Below are 22,733 nucleotides of genomic sequence, written 5' to 3' on the forward strand. Positions count from 1 at the left end.
CAAAGTTGTGACCTGCTAGTGAACATAGTGGATTATTTAGCAGCAAACGAGCTAAAACAGAGTGAATGTTACACCTACAGTAAATAGGTGACCAGTGACACTTCAGACGAATGATAATCTGTATCTGCTGGATGTCCCACTGGCCTCAAACAGCCAAAAAAACAAAACAAAACAAAACAAAACAAAACAAAACAAAACAAAACAAAACAAAACAAAACAAAACACTTATTCCTGCTTTGAAGAACACCTTTGCCTGTTTTATACCTCTGTATTTGTCAAACCTGCCTATATATTGTGCATAACTCCCCTCGCCTGATGGTAGAACGACACATCAAGTAGCATGATGAAAAACCTTTAATCATTCTGTCTTTATGAGATAAAAGTGAGTTTCTGACAACAGGAGAGCCAGTGCAGCTCCCCCTCTGCTCCGCCTGAGACCAAATCATCATCTTTCCAAACTGAGGCGGTGAAAACAATCTGTCAACAGTATGCAGAAAGTGCAATGGTGTGTATAAAGGCATGTCGATCTATCAACAGTACAATGAAGAATGATGAAGATTGAAAATAGCAGGAACAAAGTCGTCGGTTCAGACCACACATCGGGATCCTGGTTCAGTTTTATTGGCAGCAGATGTGTCCAGCAGACTGCACATGAAGCTGGAATTGCATTCACGGATTCATTGTCCTTTAATTCAAATGAAAAGGCTCTCGGACTGAAGTGTCAGTGGCGCTCTCATTGTGTGGATCAGACATTTCCTGTCCCACAGACCACAAAGACTGTTAGGAAAAGGGGTGTGTCGGAGATGATTGCTCTAAACACAGGTGCACCACAAGGCACCTCTGTTATTTTTTTTGCTAAAAAAGTATGCAGGTGACTTGTTGGCCTCCTCTGTGTGGTGGACGTTGCAACAGACCGTGTATTTGTCAACCATGTCAGTTCCCCACAGCAGTGTGGGAGGCATGAGCGCCGGAAATAAATGGAGGTAAAACCAGAGAGCTTCTTTCCTCCAGTGACACACGAGACACTTCCCAATTTGCAGACGATTATTGCACCATGTGGAAACTGTCAGTAGCTTCACATAACTGAGAGCTCATGATCAGAGAAAATACTGACGATATTTTTCAGAAAGCCACACAGAAACTGTCCTTAAGTCACTCCTACGTTAGTTGATTTTTGTGTGCATGGCGTTTGGTGCTGGACAGGCAGCGTACGGTTTAGTTTTGGAGATTTTTGCTGCAGTACAGTTGCATGACACAGAACCAACAAACTCTGCCTGGACAGAAGATATATCTTGTCAAATAAAAATAAGCATATTGGCTTATTTTAAGATATTTCATCTTAGATTTCGCTTTTTGCAGTGTATGACTGTCTTCAATTAACTGTATTGTTTTATTTCTAAATGCATGCTGTGTGGTTAAGCCAAAGACAAGTCCCACATTTAACTCAATTAACTCCCCAAGATCCTCTGTTCTGCCTCGCCATCTAGGGCTGTATTCAAGCCAGATGTGCTTAAGATTCACCGTCTAATGTAAAGCTGATATTGTACCTCCCCCTAGTGGCCAAAAACCATTCCAACAAAGGTTTGCGCACAACATTGGCCGCCACCTCCTGCCATCGTTGGCAGCCCTGAGCGCAAAGATGCTGTGATGTCACAGTAAAAGCAAACATTCAGAGTCTGAAATTGAAATCACATTTATTGTTTGTTCTGGAGTTGATTCACTTAAAACTTAACCCTTTGTGTACAGTACAGTTCTTTCCTCAACTGCATCTTTTTCTTCTTAGTCGTCATTGTCGTCTCACTGTCTTTTTACACGCTTTCATTCACGCACGCACGCATGCACACACACACAACAGCCAGTTACACCAGCTGAGGCTTGGTCAGGTAATCTTAAAAGGGAACACGAATGCATCGGCCTCTGATTCACATCTTACGCAGTAATGCAGCCACGGACCTGCAACAGGCCACAGCATCTGTCACCCTGTGAATGCAGAGACAGGATCATATCTCACCGTGCAAAGTGGTCCCCTCTAAGACCTGCTTATTAGCGTCCTCTGATACCAGGACGTGACAATCACACTGAAACGCTTTCCTCCCATTCAGTCACTCGACCAGCTCCTGACCTGCAACACTCTCACCAGCACCAAAGTTTCAGCTTGGAGAGACTAACAGAGAAAAATAAAAAATACTCTAAGATTCACCTTGCAGTACTGCAAATACAGAAATGCACAGAGCAATAAAAAATACATAGCATCAAAGGTTTAAATCAAATCACGATAGAGGAATTAAGATCACTTATTTTTTTTAACTACCTTGCTAATAGAACTGCTGATAGCTCTACTAGCATCAACAGTTTCTTAAGTACATGTAGTTATATAGTATGTATCTATACTCCATAAAAGGGTTTGGGTGTTGTTTGGATCGAACAGTCATGTTTCAAACATGGGCAACGCTGGAACAAACTTTAAAAGGTCGTCAGCCTACATGGACCCTTTGGTTATTGCTTCAGTTGTGGGTTGATATGAACACACTCTGAAGCAATGCAGAAAGAAACAGACTTCAGCCTCAGGAGCCCCGAGGTCAGACGTGTTTCTGTGTTTGGACAGGGGGGCCGACAGTTCTCAAGAGCCCTGTGTGAAATCGAGTTTGGTTTGTGTTCAATGTTTAACTGGAATAATCTAACCCTACAGTAACAACGCGAGTCCCATCAAGCCGCTCCAGGAGCCCGAGTCTTTCAAACCGGGGGAACTCGGCGGTGCATGTCGTGGATGCAGATCACCCGAGCTTCAGTCCATTGTTCAGTGTGGAGCCTTGGGGAACTCGATAGCTGTGCAGAGTTTCCTCCACCATCAGGTCCAATGTAAACAGCTTTTACAGAGGCAAGACAAGGAAGTAAACAGACTCTTTGGCACATCCTAACACAACGACGGATGCATATAAGTCCTGATCAGACTACGCACAGACAGGCTCCCATATTTAGCTCACTCTGAGCTACGGAGGCGTCTTCCTATCAAGCAGTTTTACTTCTGTCTGTCTCTTCAGAATGGGAAACAAATGCGCATTTGTAATGTATGTGCACAAACATACATACGAAACACACACACACGCACATTGTGCACCAGTGTAAAAGTGCACCGCTGACCTATTTTCAGACATTCCAAAGTTCTACTTAAGCTTCAGAATGACCTAGCTTACCACATTCAGATGCATAATAATAATAAATAAATAATAATTTGGGTTGAAAAAGGCAGGAAGAAAAATGGCAGCAGTGTGAATGGAACAACTTGAAATGTGTAACCTTGACGGTTTTCTATGGCCCTGCTTCTGCAATCCAGAGAGGGAGATTAAAAAGCCGAGTCGTGCCGTCAACACGACAGCAGCCCTCTCTGCTGAATACAGCAGACTGTGGAGGAGCAACACCATGACGGGTCAAACCATCAAGGCGAGGGGAACATGGGGCGTATATGTCTGATTGTGTATGAATGTGTGCATATATATTGTATTAATAGGTGCTTTAAGCTACATTCAAACAAGACGTATATTTGGGGGTCAGTATTACATTAGAGTTAGTTAACTAGGGGGATCTTCCCTTTTTGGGTGTGCTTCCACTTTTTGCTCCTTTAACCAATCAGAATTAGTCAAATTTCGCCCGCTTAAATGGGCGTTTCAGTAAGTGCTCAGTGACAATGTCAACATTAAAAGTGCCTCTTTTTAGTGTTATCACATGTTTGAAGTCTCAACCACAACACTAGCATGATTAGAAATGTCAATCTCAGTCAGGACCTTAAGGTGAGAGGCTGAGGCCATGCTACCAGCGCTGATAGGAGCGGCCAAAGTCTCACAGGTCTTAGTATCGCACTGTTCATAAGAGGAAGGGTGGGGGGCAAACTGTCATAGATGAAGGAGGGGAGGGTTGATATAATGGGCTACATTAACCCCTAAATTGCCCAGAGAATGGGAGGAGAGGTACAGCAACGGGCCACATCATCACCTGGACATTCAATATGAACAAGGCAAACACAAAACATTGGTTCATCTCTCCTCATAACCTTGGACTCTTTCCACAATCATCCTTCCCCAGTGCACAGATAAGCCAGGAGAGCTTCGTTCCCATGGTAACTGGACTTAGTAACAGTCTAGAAAGCTGCTTCAAGGTGCTCAGAGGGCTCTTTGGAGGGGAAACACTCCTCCTCAACAACACTTTGTGAAGGCCAAAGGAAAGAATCGGATGGACGAAAAGAAAATGGAAAGGCAGGAAACATCAGAAAGGGCCAAACGAGCGATGAATTTGAGCTTACGCTGTCTGGGTGGGGAGGGCGACAGAGGCTGGAGATGGGGCAGGCTGCTCCTCTGAGACCTTTACTATCTCTGTGGCAGTGACAGGCAGAGCACACTCGGCCGGAGGCGTAGGGGAGCGGCTGTTGGGAGCTGTGGTGAGGGTCGGGGTGGAGGTGAGGGCAGGTGTGGTAGAGGTGGTAGTAGAGGTAGAGGTGGAGGTGGAGGCTGGGGCAGAGGCCTGGACCGGGGCTGAGTCATCAGCTGGGGCAGGGGGTCCAGCGGAGGCTGCTTTGGGTGCAGCAGGCTTGTTGTAGTTCATCTTGAGGATGTGCTGCTGGAGGTGTCTGATCCAGTCCTCCTGCACCGACAGCGGACCGTGAAACTCCACCTCACAGAACCTGACGCAGACACAAAAACACTTTGAAGGTACACTCTGCAGGGTTTGCCTAAAAGAAATAAGTAATCCCTCTCAATCATCACTTATGACCCATAAGACATGTGCGGTGGTGTCTATATCTGCAGACACCCTGCCCCCCAACTCTGTTTTCTTACTTTGCTGTGTTTGTGATATTTCTGGGCGTCAACCTTTGAGCAGTGGGCGTGACAGCTCCAGCCAATAACAGCTCACACAGTGTGAGGTTGGGACTTCACAAAAACAAGCAACCAGGTTACATCTCTGTCCCTGACTCTCGCCTCTGTCCCCTGTCTGTGTCATGGGTGTATAAACAGTCTCAGATCTAAACACACATGCACACGCGCGCGCACACACACGACTCAGAAATTGTGTTTACAAACAGCAACTGACAAATCCTGCACAGCGTGCATACATTTAGAGCTGGGAATTAGGCAGAATAACACAATCAGCAGTCTACAATCGACTGCAACTACAGGAAAGTTTTCCCACAAAGCAGTAAAATACAAACTGATGGTGTTAAATTCAGCGCCTCCCTCGGGGAGCAGCCGATACTTTTCCACGGCAGTTACATCAGAACTTAAGCACTCGTGCTGCGTGAAAATCCCAAATGATTCACTATTTTCAATATAGTGCATTAGCAACTAAAAGTGGAGTACAGCTCGGTGGGGGGTGGGGGCGAGGATTGCTGCTTGGGGATTACGGGACTATTTAAAATTTTGCCAGACAGTTCTATTAATGCTGCCGTCCAAAATATCTACTGTTAAGGGCCTGGAACGTTTTCTCTTGGGCGCTGGGAAGCCCTGCTCTCACACACACACACACACACACACACACACACACACACACACACACACACACACACACACACACACACACACACACACACACACACACACACACACACACACACACACACACACACACACACACACACACACACACACACACACACACACACAGGTTTCACTCACCGGCACTTCAGGGTGTAGAACTTGCCCACCAGTTTGACCAGTGGATAGGAAGGTGGTTTGGGCACCAGGGCGGGGACGGTGCCTGTGCGGGGGGGTTTAGGAGGGCCGCTGTCCCTCTCTGTCCCATCTGGGCAAGACGGGTGCTTCAAGGGCCGACGCTCAAAACCTTAAGAAGAAGAGGTGGCGGCGACAAACAGGGTTACTGCACCAAAAGGCTTCTGTGTGCGTGCATCGGTCCAGTACAGCTATTATCACCATGTTACTACAGTCAGGATTACATTGAAAGCCACAGCGGCTGAGTCCTCTTTCTAAACCCAGCAGGTGTATCAACTGCAATAATTTCCTCATTTAACTGTGTACTTCGGGGTTAATTTGTACAAACACTCTTCACTACATCTGATGTTAAAAGGTGGCCCTCGTGCTACTTTTCAAACAAACAAAATACATAAGTAATGCGAGTTGATTCCAAACAATAAAAGATAAAAGGCAAGTTGCTGTAACTGAACACGAAGCCTAGCACAGTACTGTGGCTCTCCTCCTAACATTTCCGTTATTTCCCCTGATGAAACCCTTTGCTTTCAGTGTTCTTGTTTCTCTTTTAGTGTAAGAGACTCTTTTTATTTGTCTTACATCTAAAGTATCCCACAGCTAACCCAGCTAGTCTCAGTCATGACTGGTGGCTCTAGGAGGCTGCTAAATGCTAACGTCAGCATGCTAACAGGCTCACAGTGACAATGCTAACATGCTGATGTTCAGCAGGAACAATGTTTACCACAGCTGACGTCTTAGTTTGGTGCACTGGCATGCTAATGTTTGCTAATTTTGCAGGCGACGGCACTATATGAAAAGTTAAGGGACCACCAAAGTTATTAAAAGGCATCCCGACGGGGGAGATGAATGTGTGTACTGAAGTCCACAGCGATCCGTCCAATAGATGTTGAGACATTTCACTCCAAGCCACAAATATCAACCTGGTTGTGCTCGAGGAAAAGTCAAAGGGATTATTCTTCTGGGGAACATTAACGTCTGTTCAAAATGTCACAGCAATCCATCCTATAGGTGAGATACAGTACATTTTATTATCCCTACATCCACATCGTTAGCATTAAGCTAAGGCGTGGCTAAAACAGCCGAGTAGCCTCAGAGAATTCAGTCAAAATGTTCAAATGTTTTTCTCAACAAGAATAAATTCAATTGTCAGGAGTGGGTACAGGATACATGCAGGCATGTGTGCCTAACTGAGCGCGCGAAGGCAAGAACATATGCTGTATTCTCACGTACCTCTGGGCAGGCGGACGTTCAGCTCGCTGCGTGCCACCTGTGCTTGAAGCGGGAGGTCGCCGGCGAGCTGCGAGAGGCCTGGGCTGCTGCTGCCGGGCCTGATGGGAGCGGCCAGTGGACTGGCACCAGCTTCATCCTCAGCGGTCTTGGAGGATTCCTGGCTGACCTCGCGGCTCAGTGGTCGCACCAGGCTTACAGCCAGAGACGAAGACCACTGGGAGGAGGACGAGGAGGAGGAGGAAGAGGAGGAAGAGGAGGCCTTCTGCGATGAGATGGGGAGGATACGATCAGAATCTGCTGACGCAGTGAGAGGTGAGCTGCTCTTCTGGAGGAGGGAGAGAGATGAGTTTTTTAATCAGCGTTATGTCAACAAGAGGCGCTCGAGCTGCCATGTCCCCATCGCACTACATTAACTGGCTGTGCTCACACGCTCATCATTCGGCCCAATGTGAGTAAAATACCAAATACTTCTTTCAGCACACTTTGGATGGGCCACTTTCTGCTGAAAAGCAAAATGTTGAGTGTCGAGTTCACACAGGTAGCCCAGTATTCTTAAACATGTAGATGATGAAATGAATAAGTATCTGGGATTGACCTGCATCTAATTGGACATGCCTAGATCCTGATAACCAATTAGGCAGCTGTGACATTCTGTGCATTTGTTTTACAATTAATTAAGCGCAGTCTGTGTTTTAACGTCCCGTATGCATTCAGAGCGGCTAACCTTTCAAGTGCACCTGTCATTATCAAAGCACCAATTAGGAGCACCGTTAGGATCTGACAGCATGACAATTAAGAGATCCTTACGTGAGCTGCTTTAGAGAGCATGTGGATAAGGCTTAAAGGCCACTTACTCGCTTTTTCTGGAGCTTTCAACCACACCTCACAGTCATTAGCTGTAATAATAGTGAATAATGATGATAGTTATAAGTAAAGCAATGGGTGTCACAGCTACACGGGCGCCAGTTGGATACCGGCATGTCATTCTCTACATTTTCATTGTCTCCATCCAATAAAGACAAAAAATGACCCAAAAAAATGATTTAAGAAGAAGAAAAAAAAAAACTTCTGCAAGTGTTTTCACTTTCATTTCCTGATGAGTGCTCATCTCAGGACTGGGCCTGATTCACTGCCTCTCACACGACTTAAGACTTTGGTGATCTCCCAGCATGCAGCAGCTACACCCAGCTTCACTCAGTCAGGGGTCTAACCAGCCGCATGTGAGGTCTGCAGGGCTTTCAGGAATGTTTGAGCGCTACGGTTCATACAATCAACGTGCATGTGAATGAACTGAAGGAAATGTGTTTATATAAATAAATATCACTCAGTTCACTTATTCATTATTTCTTATTCTTCTTAAGTCTTTTTTGGGTATTAATACACATGCAACATGCCTGCAATACAACTATGAATACTAAACTATATGCAATGCTCAGCTGCTTTGGACCGGCTGCATATGAGGGCTGCAGCTCTCTGGAGTTGCCACAATTAATCAATAAATTGATTAGACCAAAAAATTAACTGTCAACTATTTAAATAATTAATTTATCCTCTAAGATTATCAGATAATAATGCCAGACATTAGCACATCTTTTCCAGATTAGCACTACTGCCTGTAACAGACTTAATGATTCATCAATTATCAAAATAATTCATGTTTTTCGTCAATCGATTACTCAATTAATGGTCTAAATAATAAGTCTATGCTATCAGTCACTGCTTGGTCCTTCAGGTCACGACTGTAAAGCCTGCAGCTGAGCTGGGTTCATTTCTCCAGTGTGAAAACCCCTTTTACAATACGACTACAAGGACGTTTAAAAAGGTGATCCATTCTGTATGTGTGTCACATCACAGCTCAGGGAAAAGGTGTGACAGTGACGCAAATGCACCAGAAACTAATTCAGGAGGGAGAATAAGGGAAAAAAAAAGTACATTTTCTTCTATCAACAGCATGCCATAATTTATCTGAGGATGAAACATAAGCTGCCAGGCACCCTGGTTACTATGGCAACTATCAAGTCAATAGCTGAGTTGTTCTGGCATCTGTCCCCACAGTGGTTTTTGCTGGGTGTAAAGATACAGGATCTACAGTAAGGCTCAAAGCTGTTAGACAACACGTCTGAAGCTTTCCAAGACACAAAATGTCTGTCGAGCCACCGGCTGAGGCATGTGAGATCTCCAAGCATGACGCCTATTCAAAGACACCGCGAGCAGAGTGAGTGTGTCAGGAAAGTAGCACAGTGGGTTATGATGTTGAACTGTATCGCTGCTTAGCTTTGTGGGAGGCACGACTTTTTCCACTGATATTTTTTTTTCCCCTGAGGAAAAGAAAAATCACTCAGACTTGGAACAACAGACTTTGCTGACGTGTCAGAGATAAAGCGGGAGTAAAGTCTGAGAGCTTGTCCGGCTCATAAAAAACACCTGCGCTGACCCGCCTTGTTACACCAAAATGAATCAACAGCTTTACGACCGACTGCCTCTCCTCACCTTCTTGAGGCTGGAGCGGCTGCCCTGCATGTAGCTACGGTGCATCTCCAACACCTTCTGTGGCCTGCTGCGCATCCAGGCGCTAAGCGTCTCGATGGGGGAGCCATTTACACACCACTCAGTCACACCGAACTGCCTCAGGTGGGCTCGCGCGTGGCTCGCCAGGGCCTTACGGTTCTCAAAGTAGAAGCCACACAGCTCACAGCTGGGATCTGAAAAATACAGGAGAGGAGTAAAGCGAAGAGTAATTATCTGCATAATTTCAAAAGAAAAACCTATCAGTGACTCACCTTGGTGTCTGTGCTTGTCTGGGGAAGGTTTTCTTTTGAAGGAGAAATCATGTGGCTGAGGTGAGAAAGTCTTAAGCTGATGAGGTGGTGAGTGGCCAGTCTCCACTGACTGAGCCTCCTCAGACAGAGGCCTTTTCCCCAGCGGGGAAATCCTGAAGAACTTCCCTGTGGGTGGGGTAGCAGATGTGCCCACAGACCCCAGGCCCTGCTTGTGGAGCCGTGACCCTGACTGCAGCAAACTGAGAGGGGATTTGCGGAATTTGGAGGAGTGATAGCCTGAAACACCCAAACCCTCTGAACTGCCCCCTGTGTTCTCCCATGGGGGGCTGTTGGCTCTCTGGCTCGACTCCTTCTTCACTCCCTGGTCGGGGTGAGAGGGGGCGCCTACGCCTCTCTTGTGCATTACTTCCCTCAGGGTGTCGATGGGCGAGCCGTTCACAGACCACTCAGTGATGCCCATCTGGCGCAGGTGGGAGCGGGCGTGGCTAGAGAGGCCTTTGCGGTTCTCAAAGTATTCCCCACAGAACTCACAGCGGATATCTCTTGTAGGCTCCACTTCATGGGCCATGGCTACAGAAAGACCAGAGGAGGAAAGTCAGCGATGAATTTCAGGATCCTGCTTCGAACAACAGAACAGCATGAGTGGACTTACACTACAAGCATTACTGGTTTAATGCAAATATGCACTGTATAATAGCACACTTTGGATAATTGCTCACCTTTTACTATGACTTGCAAAGGAATATACTTTCTGAATTTGCAAATGTGATTTGCAAGTTTCCTTACAGGACAAGGTTAACCTTTGGGGAATGCACTTATATGCTTTCTTGCAGAGTTAGATGAGAAGATTGATAGCACTCTCATGTCTGTACAGTAAATATGAAGCACAGCCAGCAGCTGGTTTGCTTATGAAACAGACTGGAAATAGGAGGCCTGGCTCAGCCCAAAGGTAACCAAATCCACTTACCAGCAGCTCTAAAGCTCACTAACACATTATATCTCATTTGTTAATTAATGTGTGAAAATTGCTGTGTTACAGGAGATTATTTCTCAGTAACTTTCTGGAGTTTCCGCTGGTTACTGACAACTGGTCCCCGCCACAAAAAAGGTTGGCATATGTCCTGTAAAATAGACAATCAATCCAAGAAACAAGAGCAAAAATGTTAATTAATGAGCTGTAAAGGTGCTGGCAGGTGGATTCTGTTACAGTTGGACAGAGCCAAGCCAGCAAGTTAGCTAGCAAAGTTAGCCCGCGGCTGTTTGGAGCCTCATATTTACTGCACAGATACAAGAGCAGATTTAATCTCACTTCACACCCTACAAGAAAGCAAGTAAGTGTAATTGCCAAAAAGTCTGTTCCTTTAAAATTTGCTAAATATTAAATTAAAATTTGGGTTTCAAGTTACCTAAGTTGAGGGGGAGCACACTGTCAGAGCTGCTCCAGTTGAGAGGTTCACCAGAGAAGCCAGCAGACCTCCCCACAGCTCCAGGCGCGGTCACCTCCAGCTGCACCGGCTCGGGTTTCAGCTTGAGGATCAGCCCGCTAGAAGACGTTGGTGGAGCGGAGTTCGGTTTCGACACTGCGGGCTGAGCGGGGCTGGAGGGGCGGGCAAAGGCGAAGGGCAAACGGCCGAGGAGGGTAGCTGAAGGAGAGGAGGAGGTCGACAGAGGTGAGCGAGGGGGGCCCGGAGAGGACGGAGGTGGAGTTTTGAGAGGTTTCAGAGGAAGAGCGCAAGGCAGGCCCCGTCTCGTGATGATCTCCCTCAGGGTGTCGATGGGCGAGCCGTTCACAGACCACTCAGTGATGCCCATCTGGCGCAGGTGGGAGCGGGCGTGGCTGGAGAGGCCTTTACGGTTCTCAAAGTATTCCCCACAGAACTCACAGCCTATTTCCTTTGGTGGTTCACCTGGAGGATAAGAGAAGTGAACTGAAATACACTTCACTGTTCAGCAGAAACCTCATCGAAACATCTGATTATTACAGATAAGGCCCACTTTCTATGAAGGATTTACCATGCTAGAGAAGAGCCAGGAGGGAAGCATCAGTCATGAGAAACAAACACTCACTGTGTGGAAGGGCCATAAGCTCCCCACTACTCAGGCGGAAGACCCGCATGGAAGAAGACTTGAGACGCTTGGCAGGTGGGCCAAGTAAAGAGGAGGCAGAGGAAGAGGTAGCTTTGGATGTCGACCCACCCCCAGCTGTGGTGGCCTTATAGAGGAGGGATGAAGAGGAGGAGGAGGAGGAGGAGGACGAAGAGAGGCTCAGCAAGGAGGACTGCTTTGGGGAGGAGAGCGTGGTCGTGAGGCCCCGTGGTTCCGTGTGGCTGTCGAGCTGCAGTGCACTGGCTTTGTGCTTGAAGTCGTCGGTATCGATGAGCTGGTTCAGGAGGTCGATGGGAGAGCCCTTGGATTCGGAGTACTCCACCCCAAAGTGCCGCAGGTGGGCTCGCGCATGGCTGGACAGGCCTTTCCGAGTCTCAAACCAGGCGCCGCACAGCTGACAAACGATGTCCTTGTTGGGGTCCACCTCCAGTGCTGCACGAGACGAAGAAATAAAGTGAGACTCATAAGAAAAAGGAACAATGCAACTTTATGCAGAGGAATCAGAGTTCGGCGAGGGCTGAGACACTCACTGAGGTTGAGAGGAGCGTCATTCTCCTGCGGCGCCCATAGGGGTTTGCTTGCTGTGATGGTGGCCGGGGCAGAGAGGTTAGAGGTCAGGCTTTTCATTCCTCCTGCCTTGTGCTCCAGGGAGCGCAAGGGGGAAGACACGGGCAGCAGAGAGGAAATTGGGGCTTTCCTCACTACTGAGGAAGGGGAGCCAGAATGAGGCGGAGCTGGAGAGGCACCAGGAGAAGGTGTGGGCGTGGAGGAAGAAGAGGGCGGCACCGCTTTCTCCGCTTTGGCCAGGATGGAGAGAGGGATGGGTTTCTCGTCTAAGTCCATGTCTTCTAAATCCTCATCTTTCTGAGGAACAGACGGGGAGGAGTTGTTGGCTGAAAGCGGCTCCAGGAGAGGTGAGCTTATTTGGCTGTCTGTGCTGCGCTCCTTGGCAATTTGGTAGAGGAGGTTGATGGGCGCCCCGCTGCTCTCTGAAACACTGATGCCCAGCTGGCGCAAGTGAGAGCGGGCGTGGCTCGACAGTCCCCTCCGGGTCTCGAACTGAGCTCCACACACCTCACACTTCAAGTTGTGGACTGCGGAAGAGGCAAGAGCAGCGGACGAGATGTTATTTCAAGGTAACTATTACTGTTAACATTCTGTTGGTGTATTCTCTCATTACTCTAACCAAGGACAGCCTTAACAGGAAGTTTGCAAAGCAACAGCAGGTGGCTGAGGTTCTTTTAGAGGCCGCACATTTCCCAGAGGACATGTCAGCTCACTTACCCTTCCTGTCTACATCTTCACCCAGTCTGCAGCTCTAGCCAAGTAGGAGGTGCTCTCATTAGCTCCAAACACATTTGTCAGCCTCTGTGAGGATCTCCCTAGGGACAGCCCTCTCTGATGTAGTGTCACCACGCCTCAACACTGACCTGAGGTCAGTTTTACAATCTCCCCACTGACAGCTATGATAAGGCTTTGCTGTAGCTAATCCAATCCCTTGTCAACACTCTGGGGTCAGCATTCCCATATTTCTCTCTCACCCTTGGAGTCTGCATCCTCCCCAGGAGAGAGGGTGTCCGTGTCCACGCTGCACAGCCCTGTTTTCCCAGGGCTCGACCTCAGACCGTCCACAGCTGGAAGCTGCAGCTCCTCCTCATCTTCTTCCTCAGCTGCTTCCTCCTCCTCACCTAAAGCATCACACAGAATATCCATATAAGTGCAGAGGTGCCATGTTAATTAGGCCAATTAAGTGACTGTGACAATGAATCACCTTCAAATAAATGATGGTGTCTGACAAATCAGTCTCAGGGCTGATTTTCTATGCTTCTAAAAAAAAAAAAAGGACAAAGAAAGAAAAAACAGCCTTTTGAAGCATACGAATGTATTTTGGAGTGTCTGGGGAATAAACAGAAGACAGGCTGGGAGCAGAAAAATCAACTCAGTCTCCTGAGCTCATTGCCTGGAATATATCAGCCCCTGTAACAGCAGCGCATTATAAACGTCCTCTGTGAGCAAATGTGGATGGAAATAATTCAGCTGATGAATCCCTGTCAGGAAAAAGTAGTAATTGCACTACTGTGTGAAACAAACATGGCAGTCCTGGTTCCCCGCAGTCAGGCATTCCTGGGACAAAAGTGCCATTTTCTGCGACAAATCGGTAAATCAAAAGAGACGTGGAGACAGACAATGCTTTTTGTCTGGTGGGCGGCTCTGCGCTTGTCAGTTCATCTCTTGACTGTAAAAGAGCGGCGATGTGACACCTCGGAGCGCAGCGTTATAACACCATCTATTATAACCAAGATAATTGTACATGATCAGCCGATGATTTGTGAAAAGGAACAAAGTAGCAAACCGCTAACTTGACTTTGTATCATTGAGGCAGAGTAACCCAGAGCAACCCGACACTTCCAAGTAAAAGTGATACTTCGATTATACTTCGCTGATCCGGATAAGTTGTAATAAGATTACTGACTATGACCGCTTTCAGTCCACAAAGTTACCACGTTTTTCTGAGCAATCCCGCTGTTAGTTTAGGAGGAAAAACATGCACAAATGCACGCACTTGAAAGCACAGCGTGTCCTCTATCAAAAATCAAAGCAAAGTAAAATGGCGAGGATTGGGCAACTGTGGGCTAGGTAATTTTAGAGATCCTGCAGCATTGAAAATACTGGACGTCATCCCAGACGTGCACAATAAAACCTTCGCCGACATTCAGAAAACACAAACTGGGACCACGATATCACAACAGCGGAAAAAATCAGCACAATTTATCAGCGCGTGCAAAACGGAAACACCCGAAACAATGCCAATGACCCGCTTTATGAGCTTTTGACATGCATGTCATGGGCTACCTGCATGGCTGTGCGCGACACTGCTTTTCTTTACGTGGTCTCACATGTTAAAGAGTTTTAATGGCTGTTGTCTGGCTACAATGTGACAGAAGATGCGGCGCGAGACGCGCGGTGCAACGCCGCCGTGTGATCCGAGGGCACGCGGTGCACAGGAATTACAGCGCGCGGTACTCACCGGTCCGCAACCGCAGTGCATCGGACTCCCGGCAGCTGAGGCCAGACAGTTTTTCCGCTATTGTTTGGGTCTACGGGGAGGTGGAAGCAGCCATTTTGCCCCCATATGCACCGCTAAGCTAAGGCGTGACCAATCGAGTGGAGGCGGAGGTTGGGATAAATGCACCGAGTGCCACATCAACCACGGGCATCAGGGACTCTCTCTCTTTCTCACACACACACACACACACACACACACACACACACACACACACACACACACACACTCTCTCTCTCTCTCTCTTTCTCTCTCTCTCTCTCTCTCTCTCTCTCACACACACACACACACACACACACACACACACACACATACACACAAACATAGTCAAGGCTGATTTTCTCCAAAGCCACCATCCCAAACACTTCACACAGTGGAAAAGCAGCACAAAGCAAACAGACAGATGCACTTAGAACAACAGTGGCACCATCTGAACTCACATTTCCCACTGCTTCCTGCACTTGTAATGGTCTTCTTCATCTCGCCAGGTATCATTACTAAGGTCAATATACCCTGTGCCCGGTTCAAAGTGCAAACACTGGCAGGGTCACAACGCTCGAACTATCAAACAGATCAGCAACCAACAGAATAACCGCACAACAAATAAGGAAGCAACACTACTTTTAAGGACGGATCATTGATGAAAACTTACCTTCACCTTCTTCTCCACAGTCCTCCTTCTTGCAGTGTTGAGGAGATGCTGTACGCTGCGCATCAGAAGCAGCAGCACTCAGCGTCCTTTCACTTGTCTCCCCCTCTAGCTTTACCTCAATGATTCCCTCCCCTTCCTCCTCTTTTTCCTCTTCCTCTTCCTCCTCACCCTCCTCCAGTGAAGAGCCGGGGCTCCGAGGGGGTGCTGTGGGGATTACAAGGTCAGGCCTGCTTGAGAACAGCTCCCTCAGGATGTGGATGGGGGAGATGGTAACGTCCCAGTTAGTGATGCCGAAGTCGCGGAGGTGGGCCCGGGCATGGCTGGACAGGCCGGCCCGGGTGTCGAAGCCGGCGCTGCAGAACTCACAGTGCATCACGCTGAATGTGTCTGGGTCAAAGTTCGCAACTGTGGAGAGGACAGGCAATACAAGTGGGAGTTTAGACCTGTGACTGAATGTGCAGGCTGATACTTGACAGCTGTAAAACCTCTTTGGCGTCTGAGCCCTGGAATCAAAGCAATGTGTTGATCGTTTTGATTCACAAGCTGAACTTCATGACAAGTTCAGCTAAAGAGAGATTTTTAGTCACGCTAGCAGGAGATGGCAATGTTGGTCAGTCGGGCTGCCACTTTGGTCAAGACTTATCTCAACAGCTTTTGGACAAATTGCCATATAATTTGTTTTGTTTTTTTTTAAATTAAAAACACTGATTTGGACCAAATACCTTCAAAACTAATGACATTCCTATCATGCTAGCATGCCATGGCACTGACATGGTGACCATTTATACTAATATACCTTTTTTTTTTTCAGTTTTCTTATACTGCTAATCATGCTGTGTTTTGTTCTTGTACTCATGTTTAAAGCGGTTCATATAAAGTATGTCCAGATGCTCATCAAAAATTAAATCTAGAAAGAGGGGAGCTCTACAAAGCAAAAGAATTTCACTGTACTTGTTCTATTGTGGCTGAACGGGGCATTTAAAAGAATTATGATTTAGCTAACATACGCCATGGCTCATGTCAGGGTCATAATGTGAAGCATATATTAAAACAAAGACAACAAAAAAAAGAGATTGTCTAGACAAATGTTGCTCGTTTATACAGCTGAAAGGAATAAATGCACCAAGAGCTGACCTTTTTTTTTTTTCTTCTGATAGGAGAACTTCTTCTCAATCGCATTGACTTCCTCGGGGGATATGAAGTGACGCACGTTGTAGCTGACGCCCACTCGGTTCAGGTGGCCTCTCACGTGATTGGCAAGCCCGATGCCATTATGAAATCGATCGGGGCAGTAGGGGCATTTCCTCTCCACACTCTTGAGTGCCTCCGCGTCCTCATCAATCCCACCGTTGTCTTCATCCAAGATGCCCTCTGACAGGAAACGTCGCACGCGTTCCTCGTCAATGTCGTCGTCGTCATCATCACTGTCAATTTCTGCAGGAGCAGCAGTAACCCGGTTGCTCCTCCTCAAAAAGAAAACCTTTCCTTCTCTCTCCCCTTCCAGCTTGTCTTCGTCCTTCGTCACACTCTTCTTCGGAGGGAGCGATGATGTAGCTCTCTGCTGTGCCGAACACTCATCTATAAAGACAACAAAACCAAAGCAGTGTTGAAAACACAGACAAATCCTACCCTGCTGAAATGGTACGCCTACCTCAAAAACTATATGTTTTTGCATTAGTCTGGTTACTCTGTCAGGTAAAGGGGATCAAAATAACAATGCTAACAAGCTAGATTTTTGCTACAGAAATCTGATTACTTATACAAACCCTTAGCCAGCGTTACATAAGGGTTTATATGCATGAAAACCTTAGAGATGGAAAGTTTTGTCACATTGGACTGTAATGTTGCTGAAGGGATGCACTGCACTAGCAATCCCACCACCTTAAGTTGTTAATGGCTAAAGTGTTAGCAAACAGTTGCATATTGTATAAAATTAGCATTCATTTGGAATCGTGTTCTGTAATGTGTCCACTATTTTCTCTACTTTTAGCTCAATTTTAGTATCCACCAAATCCTGATAGAAATATCTCGTTCTTTTGCTGCTAAATTCTTCATTATGTTAACCAGCCTGTTGCTAATTTTACTGTCAGCTGTTTGGTGCTGGGCAGGTACTCAAGGTTTTTGTTTGTTTTTTTTTAGCTTTTTAACCTAAAAGGGCTGCCTGCTGCTGCCTAGAAACAACATCATGTGAGCAGTAAGAGTGAACCAAAATAGTAAAGTTGCACTTTGTGAAACCAAAACAATTAGCTTAAAGATGCTAAAATGATCAGAGCTGAAGGGAACTGCAGAGTCGGGAGATAATGCTCTTTGGGTTTGTCACGGCAGGCAACACCTTTCACATCACACAGTTATTTGATCCATTGTTTAGAATAAAAATGTTGATTAGTTCAGCTTTAATCTTTTCTCTAGAATGAGGTTTTCTGTACAATTACAACACAATGCCATGAGCAAGTAGCATATAAACGGTGGCTGTAGAGAAACCAGACTAATGTCTTATCCAAATGGTCAAAACTGAGTTCAAACGTGGCTTGTTATCTTGTACATGTGATCAGTGACTTAGGCGACATACTGTAGCAACTTGCACAGAAATCAAGCAAAGGTGATTCAGTTTACCCTCAGCATCAGAGTCTTTAGTCTGACATTGAGTCTCACCTGTGTTTGATCGTGCTCTGGTGTGCGGTTTCATGCCAACAGGTGAGTTGGCCTCTTGTTGGGAACACTCAGTGTCAAGCTCAGTGCTCTGATCTTTGTCCTGCTCTTCTTCTTCTTCTTCACTCCCGGAGAGCTTGTCATCATTCTGTCTAAGATGAAACTTGGCCAGATCAGTCCAAGTCTTGCCTCTTCTGCTGAACCTCCTGCTCCCAGCACACTTGAAGACCACCTGGCTTGTGGGCCGAGCTGCAGCGCTGTCTGTCTGTATTGTGCTGTCCTCAGAGGCAGTATCTCCTTGCTGGCTTTTGCCTTGAGCTGCATCGGGCAGGGATCCAGATCCAGACCCAGAGAGGTGGTCAGAATCTACGATGGGTTTTGAAATTCGAGCACCCACATTAGATCTTGAATGCTGGCCAGTCTCATCAGCCTGCGCCCCACTGATGGAGACTTGTCCAGGGTGAGCAAGTTTCTGGTGTTCCCTCATGACAGTCTGACTTGAGGTCAGGAAGGCACAATGACCACAGGCCAGGGAAGTCGATGCCAAACATGACGATGAAGCAGGGGATGGGGGGTCAGTCTGGAGGGCAGGTTTTTTCCTGTTGTGGGTCTTGGTGTGATTAGCCAGTGCCTGGGAGGTTCTTGTGCTGAAGTTGCACTTGGTGCAGACAAAGCGGCGGCGGTAGGCAGACACAGGTCGGGCCTGAGCTGGAGCTCGAACTGAATTCGGAGCAGTTGCATCTGAGTCAAGAACTGCTGGGTCTGCGTCTGCTGTTGAAATTGGGGCTGGGGAAAGAGGTGGAGATGTGACTATTTCTGGGTCTGACTCTTTGCCTGGAATCGAGGCCGCGCATGCATCTTGCATAATAGCCGGGTCTGGGCTGATAGGCTTCACCACCTTACTGTCAAGTTTCTGAATCTCTCTTGCCTTCCCATTTTCATTCAGTTTCTCTATCTCCTCCAAGATCTTTAGACGGGACTCCTGGTGCCTTCTGTGGTGGTCTGCCAGTGTGAGCCGATTCGGAAGGTTCCATCCACACTCAGTACACCGAAAACGGCCAGCCTTTCCTAAACGGCTGCCACCACCTGAACCACTCTGACAGTGCTCAACTATGTGCTCCTGCAGGTGGACCTGCTTTTTGAAGTAAATGCTACATTCCACACAAGTGAAGATTTCTTTACCTGGCACTACCTCACTTTCTTTTCCTTTGTCTCTTTTCCCTCCTCTGTCTCTGAACTTTATCGGCTCTTCCAATACTCCCTCTCCAAAGCTCACTTCTTCAAAATCATAAACTCCTCCACCTTGATTCAGCTGTGCCTGCTCAGCAGGTTTTGATTTTTGAGGAATCACTCTTGCCCGCTTGCCAGTCTCAGGCAACGTGCGTTTCAGGGTTCCAAGTCCGGAGAAGGGCTTGAGCAGCACCCTCTTCTTTCTGCACCGCTGAATGAATGTGCAATGAGCCCAGGGGGCAGGAGGGGGACTCTCAGGATCTGAGTCTCCAGGGAAGCTGTACACATCTCTCTCAGGCTCCTTTGTTTCTTTTCCCTTGGGCCTTTTCGGTCCCTCACTATTGTCTGCCTCCTCCTCCATTTGGCAACCTTCCTTTGGTTTTACTTTGGCCAGAAACAGCTCATCTCCCTCAGATACATTCCAGACTTTGCTGTGTGCCACTGTGAAGAGAAAACAGGCGAGTTATGAATGAACGAAGCCTTAAGATAGAAAGGAAGATAACAAGTGTGCAGGCAGATCTTGTTTCTTCCTTATGGTACTTACATTCTGTTGGGTCAAGCTGAGATGCATTTGGCTTCTCTGTTGTTGTGCTCTCATTGTTGTCGTTGTGCCCCTCTACAGGAGTAGGCGAGTCAGTCTTGCTATGCAAATGCTGCAGTTTTTCAGATTCTTGGTCATCTTCGCTATCAAGTCTGGAGACCACGGGAAAAGGAAAAACACTGCATGAACCTTTCTAACAAGTGAAAGCAGCATCTCTGCCTGAAACAAGTCAAGAATACAGATCAATTACCACTGAGGACACTGAGGACGTGTCAACGCTAAAAACTAATTGTGGCTTTTAGGTGGACTTTAAGAGTATTTTCCATGCTGATTCCAATATTTTTGAATATGATGCTCTTTCCCTGTTTCCAGTTTTTATGCTAAGCTAGGCTAACTGGCCGGTGGTGAAAGCTTCCTATTTAGCATACAGACATGACAGTGATATTGATCTTCTCATGACGCTCTTATCAAGAAAGCAAATCTTCCTCAAAAGAACTACTTCATTCAAATAAAGCCTGTTGTCTGTGGGGAGTCTGGGGAGGACAACTAAAACTCAAAACCTCTGTACTTCTGAAATCTGGGCCCTGATTATATTTTCAAGTTTATAAAAGAAAATGATGTGCCTTTCTGATGTCCCTCTGTCTGCATTTTCCCCAGAACTGTCCAGCTGATTTCGCCACCAAACAACTCGCTACTCTTCCTCCTGTTCCTCCTCCTCACCTGAGTCCAGAAGAAGGAGATCCTGGGCTGTGAGCAGCCAGACCATGAGGGTTAGAAAAGTGCTGTAGCTCCTCCTCTGACACATAACAGCACACAAAACACACAATCACAGCAACATCACTTCACAGCTCAACAGTTACAAACACAATGCATACTCAGATTACAGAGAGAGAGGAAGATGAGAGACTTCTGACTACATGCAGACTGAATAACATTCAAACAATAAGGGGACAACAATTATATATAACATATATTAGCTAAATTCAGTACTAGTTCTAGCTTTGCTACTACTGTGCTACCCTTGAGAGGCGTGCAACAGGTTTCCAATGGATATTAAGCCATGTGTTACCATCGAGCGTTTCTTTCTCAGAGTCAGAGTCCCAGCTTAGGGAGGAAGGAAAGGCTGAGGACCTGAATCTCCTCTGTGCGCTCCTCCCCGGGTCCTCGCTGGGCTGAGTGGCCTCGGCCTGCTTGGAGCCCTCATCTCCAGCGTGGCCCCACGAACATTTGGCAGACATCAGGCCATCTCTCACATGTGGAGAACATGAGGACTAGAAGCCATGATAGAAAAGATGTGTTTACAAACTGGCCGATAACAGGAAGGACAGTGATAATGACGCATTAATGATGGCGTCTTACCTGTAAGGTGCAGTTGAGGAAGGTGGAGGTGACAGGATTTTGTGCTGAGTTGAAGGGTGGGGGCCCATAGCTGGTCCCTGGGGTGAGGGGTCGCCCTTCTGGCTCCATGGTCCCCCAGAGAACAGTATGGAGTCCCACTGGTGACCAGCCTGCCTACATTGTGCAGTCTCCTCCTCTTCTGGAAACATAAACACACTAACAAATTAAAAGTTTCACCCATGAGATCTAAAGTCCCCTCAGCCGCTATTTACTGTCTGAACTCCCATCCAACATGTTTATAACAACCAGCAGACTGTAAGGAGGAATCAGAAAGCATATCAGACAGTATTATAGTGTCAAACCTGCACAGTCTGACGTGTCTTATCTGTCCTCGGTGATTTTGTTTTTTGCCAGCTGCAATTTTCGGACTGCCTGACCTATTTTCACAATATGTCTGATCTTAAAGAATGAAATAGGGCGCCCAAATGGTTACATAAATAAGTGGCCTTTATATTCAGGCCCATGTCCTCTCCTGCTGCCCCTCTAAAAGGCAGCCAAATGCCCGGGTACGTGAAGGTGTCCCGCGGGTTTGGCCTCTGCTGCTTCAGAGGACGTGGCTGACATCGATCCGGCCGCTGTCAGGTGACTACAACAACAATACATCCACGCACAATGCCTTTCAGACCCAAAACGCCCATAAGCTGCTGTTTTTTTTAGTGCAAATACTCACTGAGATCGGCCTGGTTTGCGGATCGCAGTGAAAGGCAGGCTGTTTAAGCACCGTTCGTCATACTTTCGGGACGGAGCTGAAGCTTTTACGCCCCGGCACGATGCTGGCGGCGGGCTGGGGCTGCTCCCGGGGACTAACTTGCTCCTTTAATCGCTGCTCAGGGTTTCTGCATGGATCCCTGGAAGATGCCAGGCAGAGGACTCCATGTTATTTGGCTTGCAGGCACGCCACGGCTGCGTACGTAACGTCGACGGGGAGGGTGACGAGAAGAGTTTCGAGTAAAGCAGCAGAGTCAAGTTGAATAAGTTGAACTTTGGCGAGCGCCTCGATTTTATGCGTATTTGTAGGTTTGTTACGCGCATGTATGTGAAAGGCTTTCTGCTTTAAAGCGTTTTAATGGAGGTGATTCCGTCCTCTGCGAAAGATACGAGACCGAGCTGTGTCAGCACGTCTCTGTGACACTGCTGTTTATTTATGTCAGACGTGATTTTGTGGAAACTAGTCAAGTATTAATTGTTCGGTGTGTAAATGTAGTTTCAGTGTTTGGCCTCTGCTTGGCCCACAGTCAGCACTGTAGAAAAAAAACAACATGTTTTAAAAACATGTCTTGGATTAGTCCCTCGCTATGAGAGGACAGGAGAGCTGTCTCGAGTTTGTCAATTAGTTTGTGGAAAGAAAATATTGTTAATGCTGGAAATC

General features: G+C 47.0%; 1 protein-coding gene across 3 annotated transcripts; it reads right to left on the minus strand.

The window, feature by feature from the left end:
* Positions 1-1,677: 1,677 nt before the first annotated feature.
* Positions 1,678-22,277, minus strand: wizb (WIZ zinc finger b). Of its 3 annotated transcripts, none has more exons than XM_070980171.1 (17): positions 22,035-22,277; positions 21,326-21,503; positions 21,036-21,237; positions 20,687-20,762; positions 19,970-20,118; positions 18,199-19,866; positions 16,681-17,124; positions 15,547-15,951; positions 13,372-13,518; positions 12,361-12,924; positions 11,792-12,262; positions 11,131-11,631; positions 9,725-10,294; positions 9,435-9,646; positions 6,945-7,203; positions 5,664-5,829; positions 1,678-4,675 (listed from the first exon to the last, which is right to left on the minus strand). In XM_070980171.1, exons 2-17 carry the CDS (start codon positions 21,431-21,433, stop codon positions 4,294-4,296), a joined length of 6,324 nt encoding a protein of 2,107 aa, XP_070836272.1. In that variant the 5' UTR covers positions 21,434-21,503; positions 22,035-22,277; the 3' UTR covers positions 1,678-4,293. The 3 variants fall into 3 exon arrangements, with proteins under 3 accessions (XP_070836272.1, XP_070836271.1, XP_070836270.1); XM_070980170.1 differs by having other exon boundaries at positions 6,945-7,206; XM_070980169.1 differs by having other exon boundaries at positions 6,945-7,269.
* Positions 22,278-22,733: the final 456 nt, after the last annotated feature.

The sequence above is a fragment of the Chaetodon trifascialis genome, chromosome 15, assembly GCF_039877785.1.
Source record: "Chaetodon trifascialis isolate fChaTrf1 chromosome 15, fChaTrf1.hap1, whole genome shotgun sequence".
Classification (NCBI taxonomy): domain Eukaryota; kingdom Metazoa; phylum Chordata; class Actinopteri; order Chaetodontiformes; family Chaetodontidae; genus Chaetodon; species Chaetodon trifascialis.

Excerpts from the sequence above, each read along its gene's own strand:
- wizb (XM_070980169.1), bottom strand. The coding sequence starts at position 21,433 with ATGGAGCCAGAAGGGCGACCCCTCACCCCAGGGACCAGCTATGGGCCC. Across the intron at positions 10,295-11,130 it reads TGTGCTCCCCCTCAACTTAG|CCATGGCCCATGAAGTGGAG; the intron begins GTAACTTGAAAC and ends GTCTTTCTGTAG. Across the intron at positions 4,676-5,663 it reads TTCTACACCCTGAAGTGCCG|GTTCTGTGAGGTGGAGTTTC; the intron begins GTGAGTGAAACC and ends TGTCTGCGTCAG.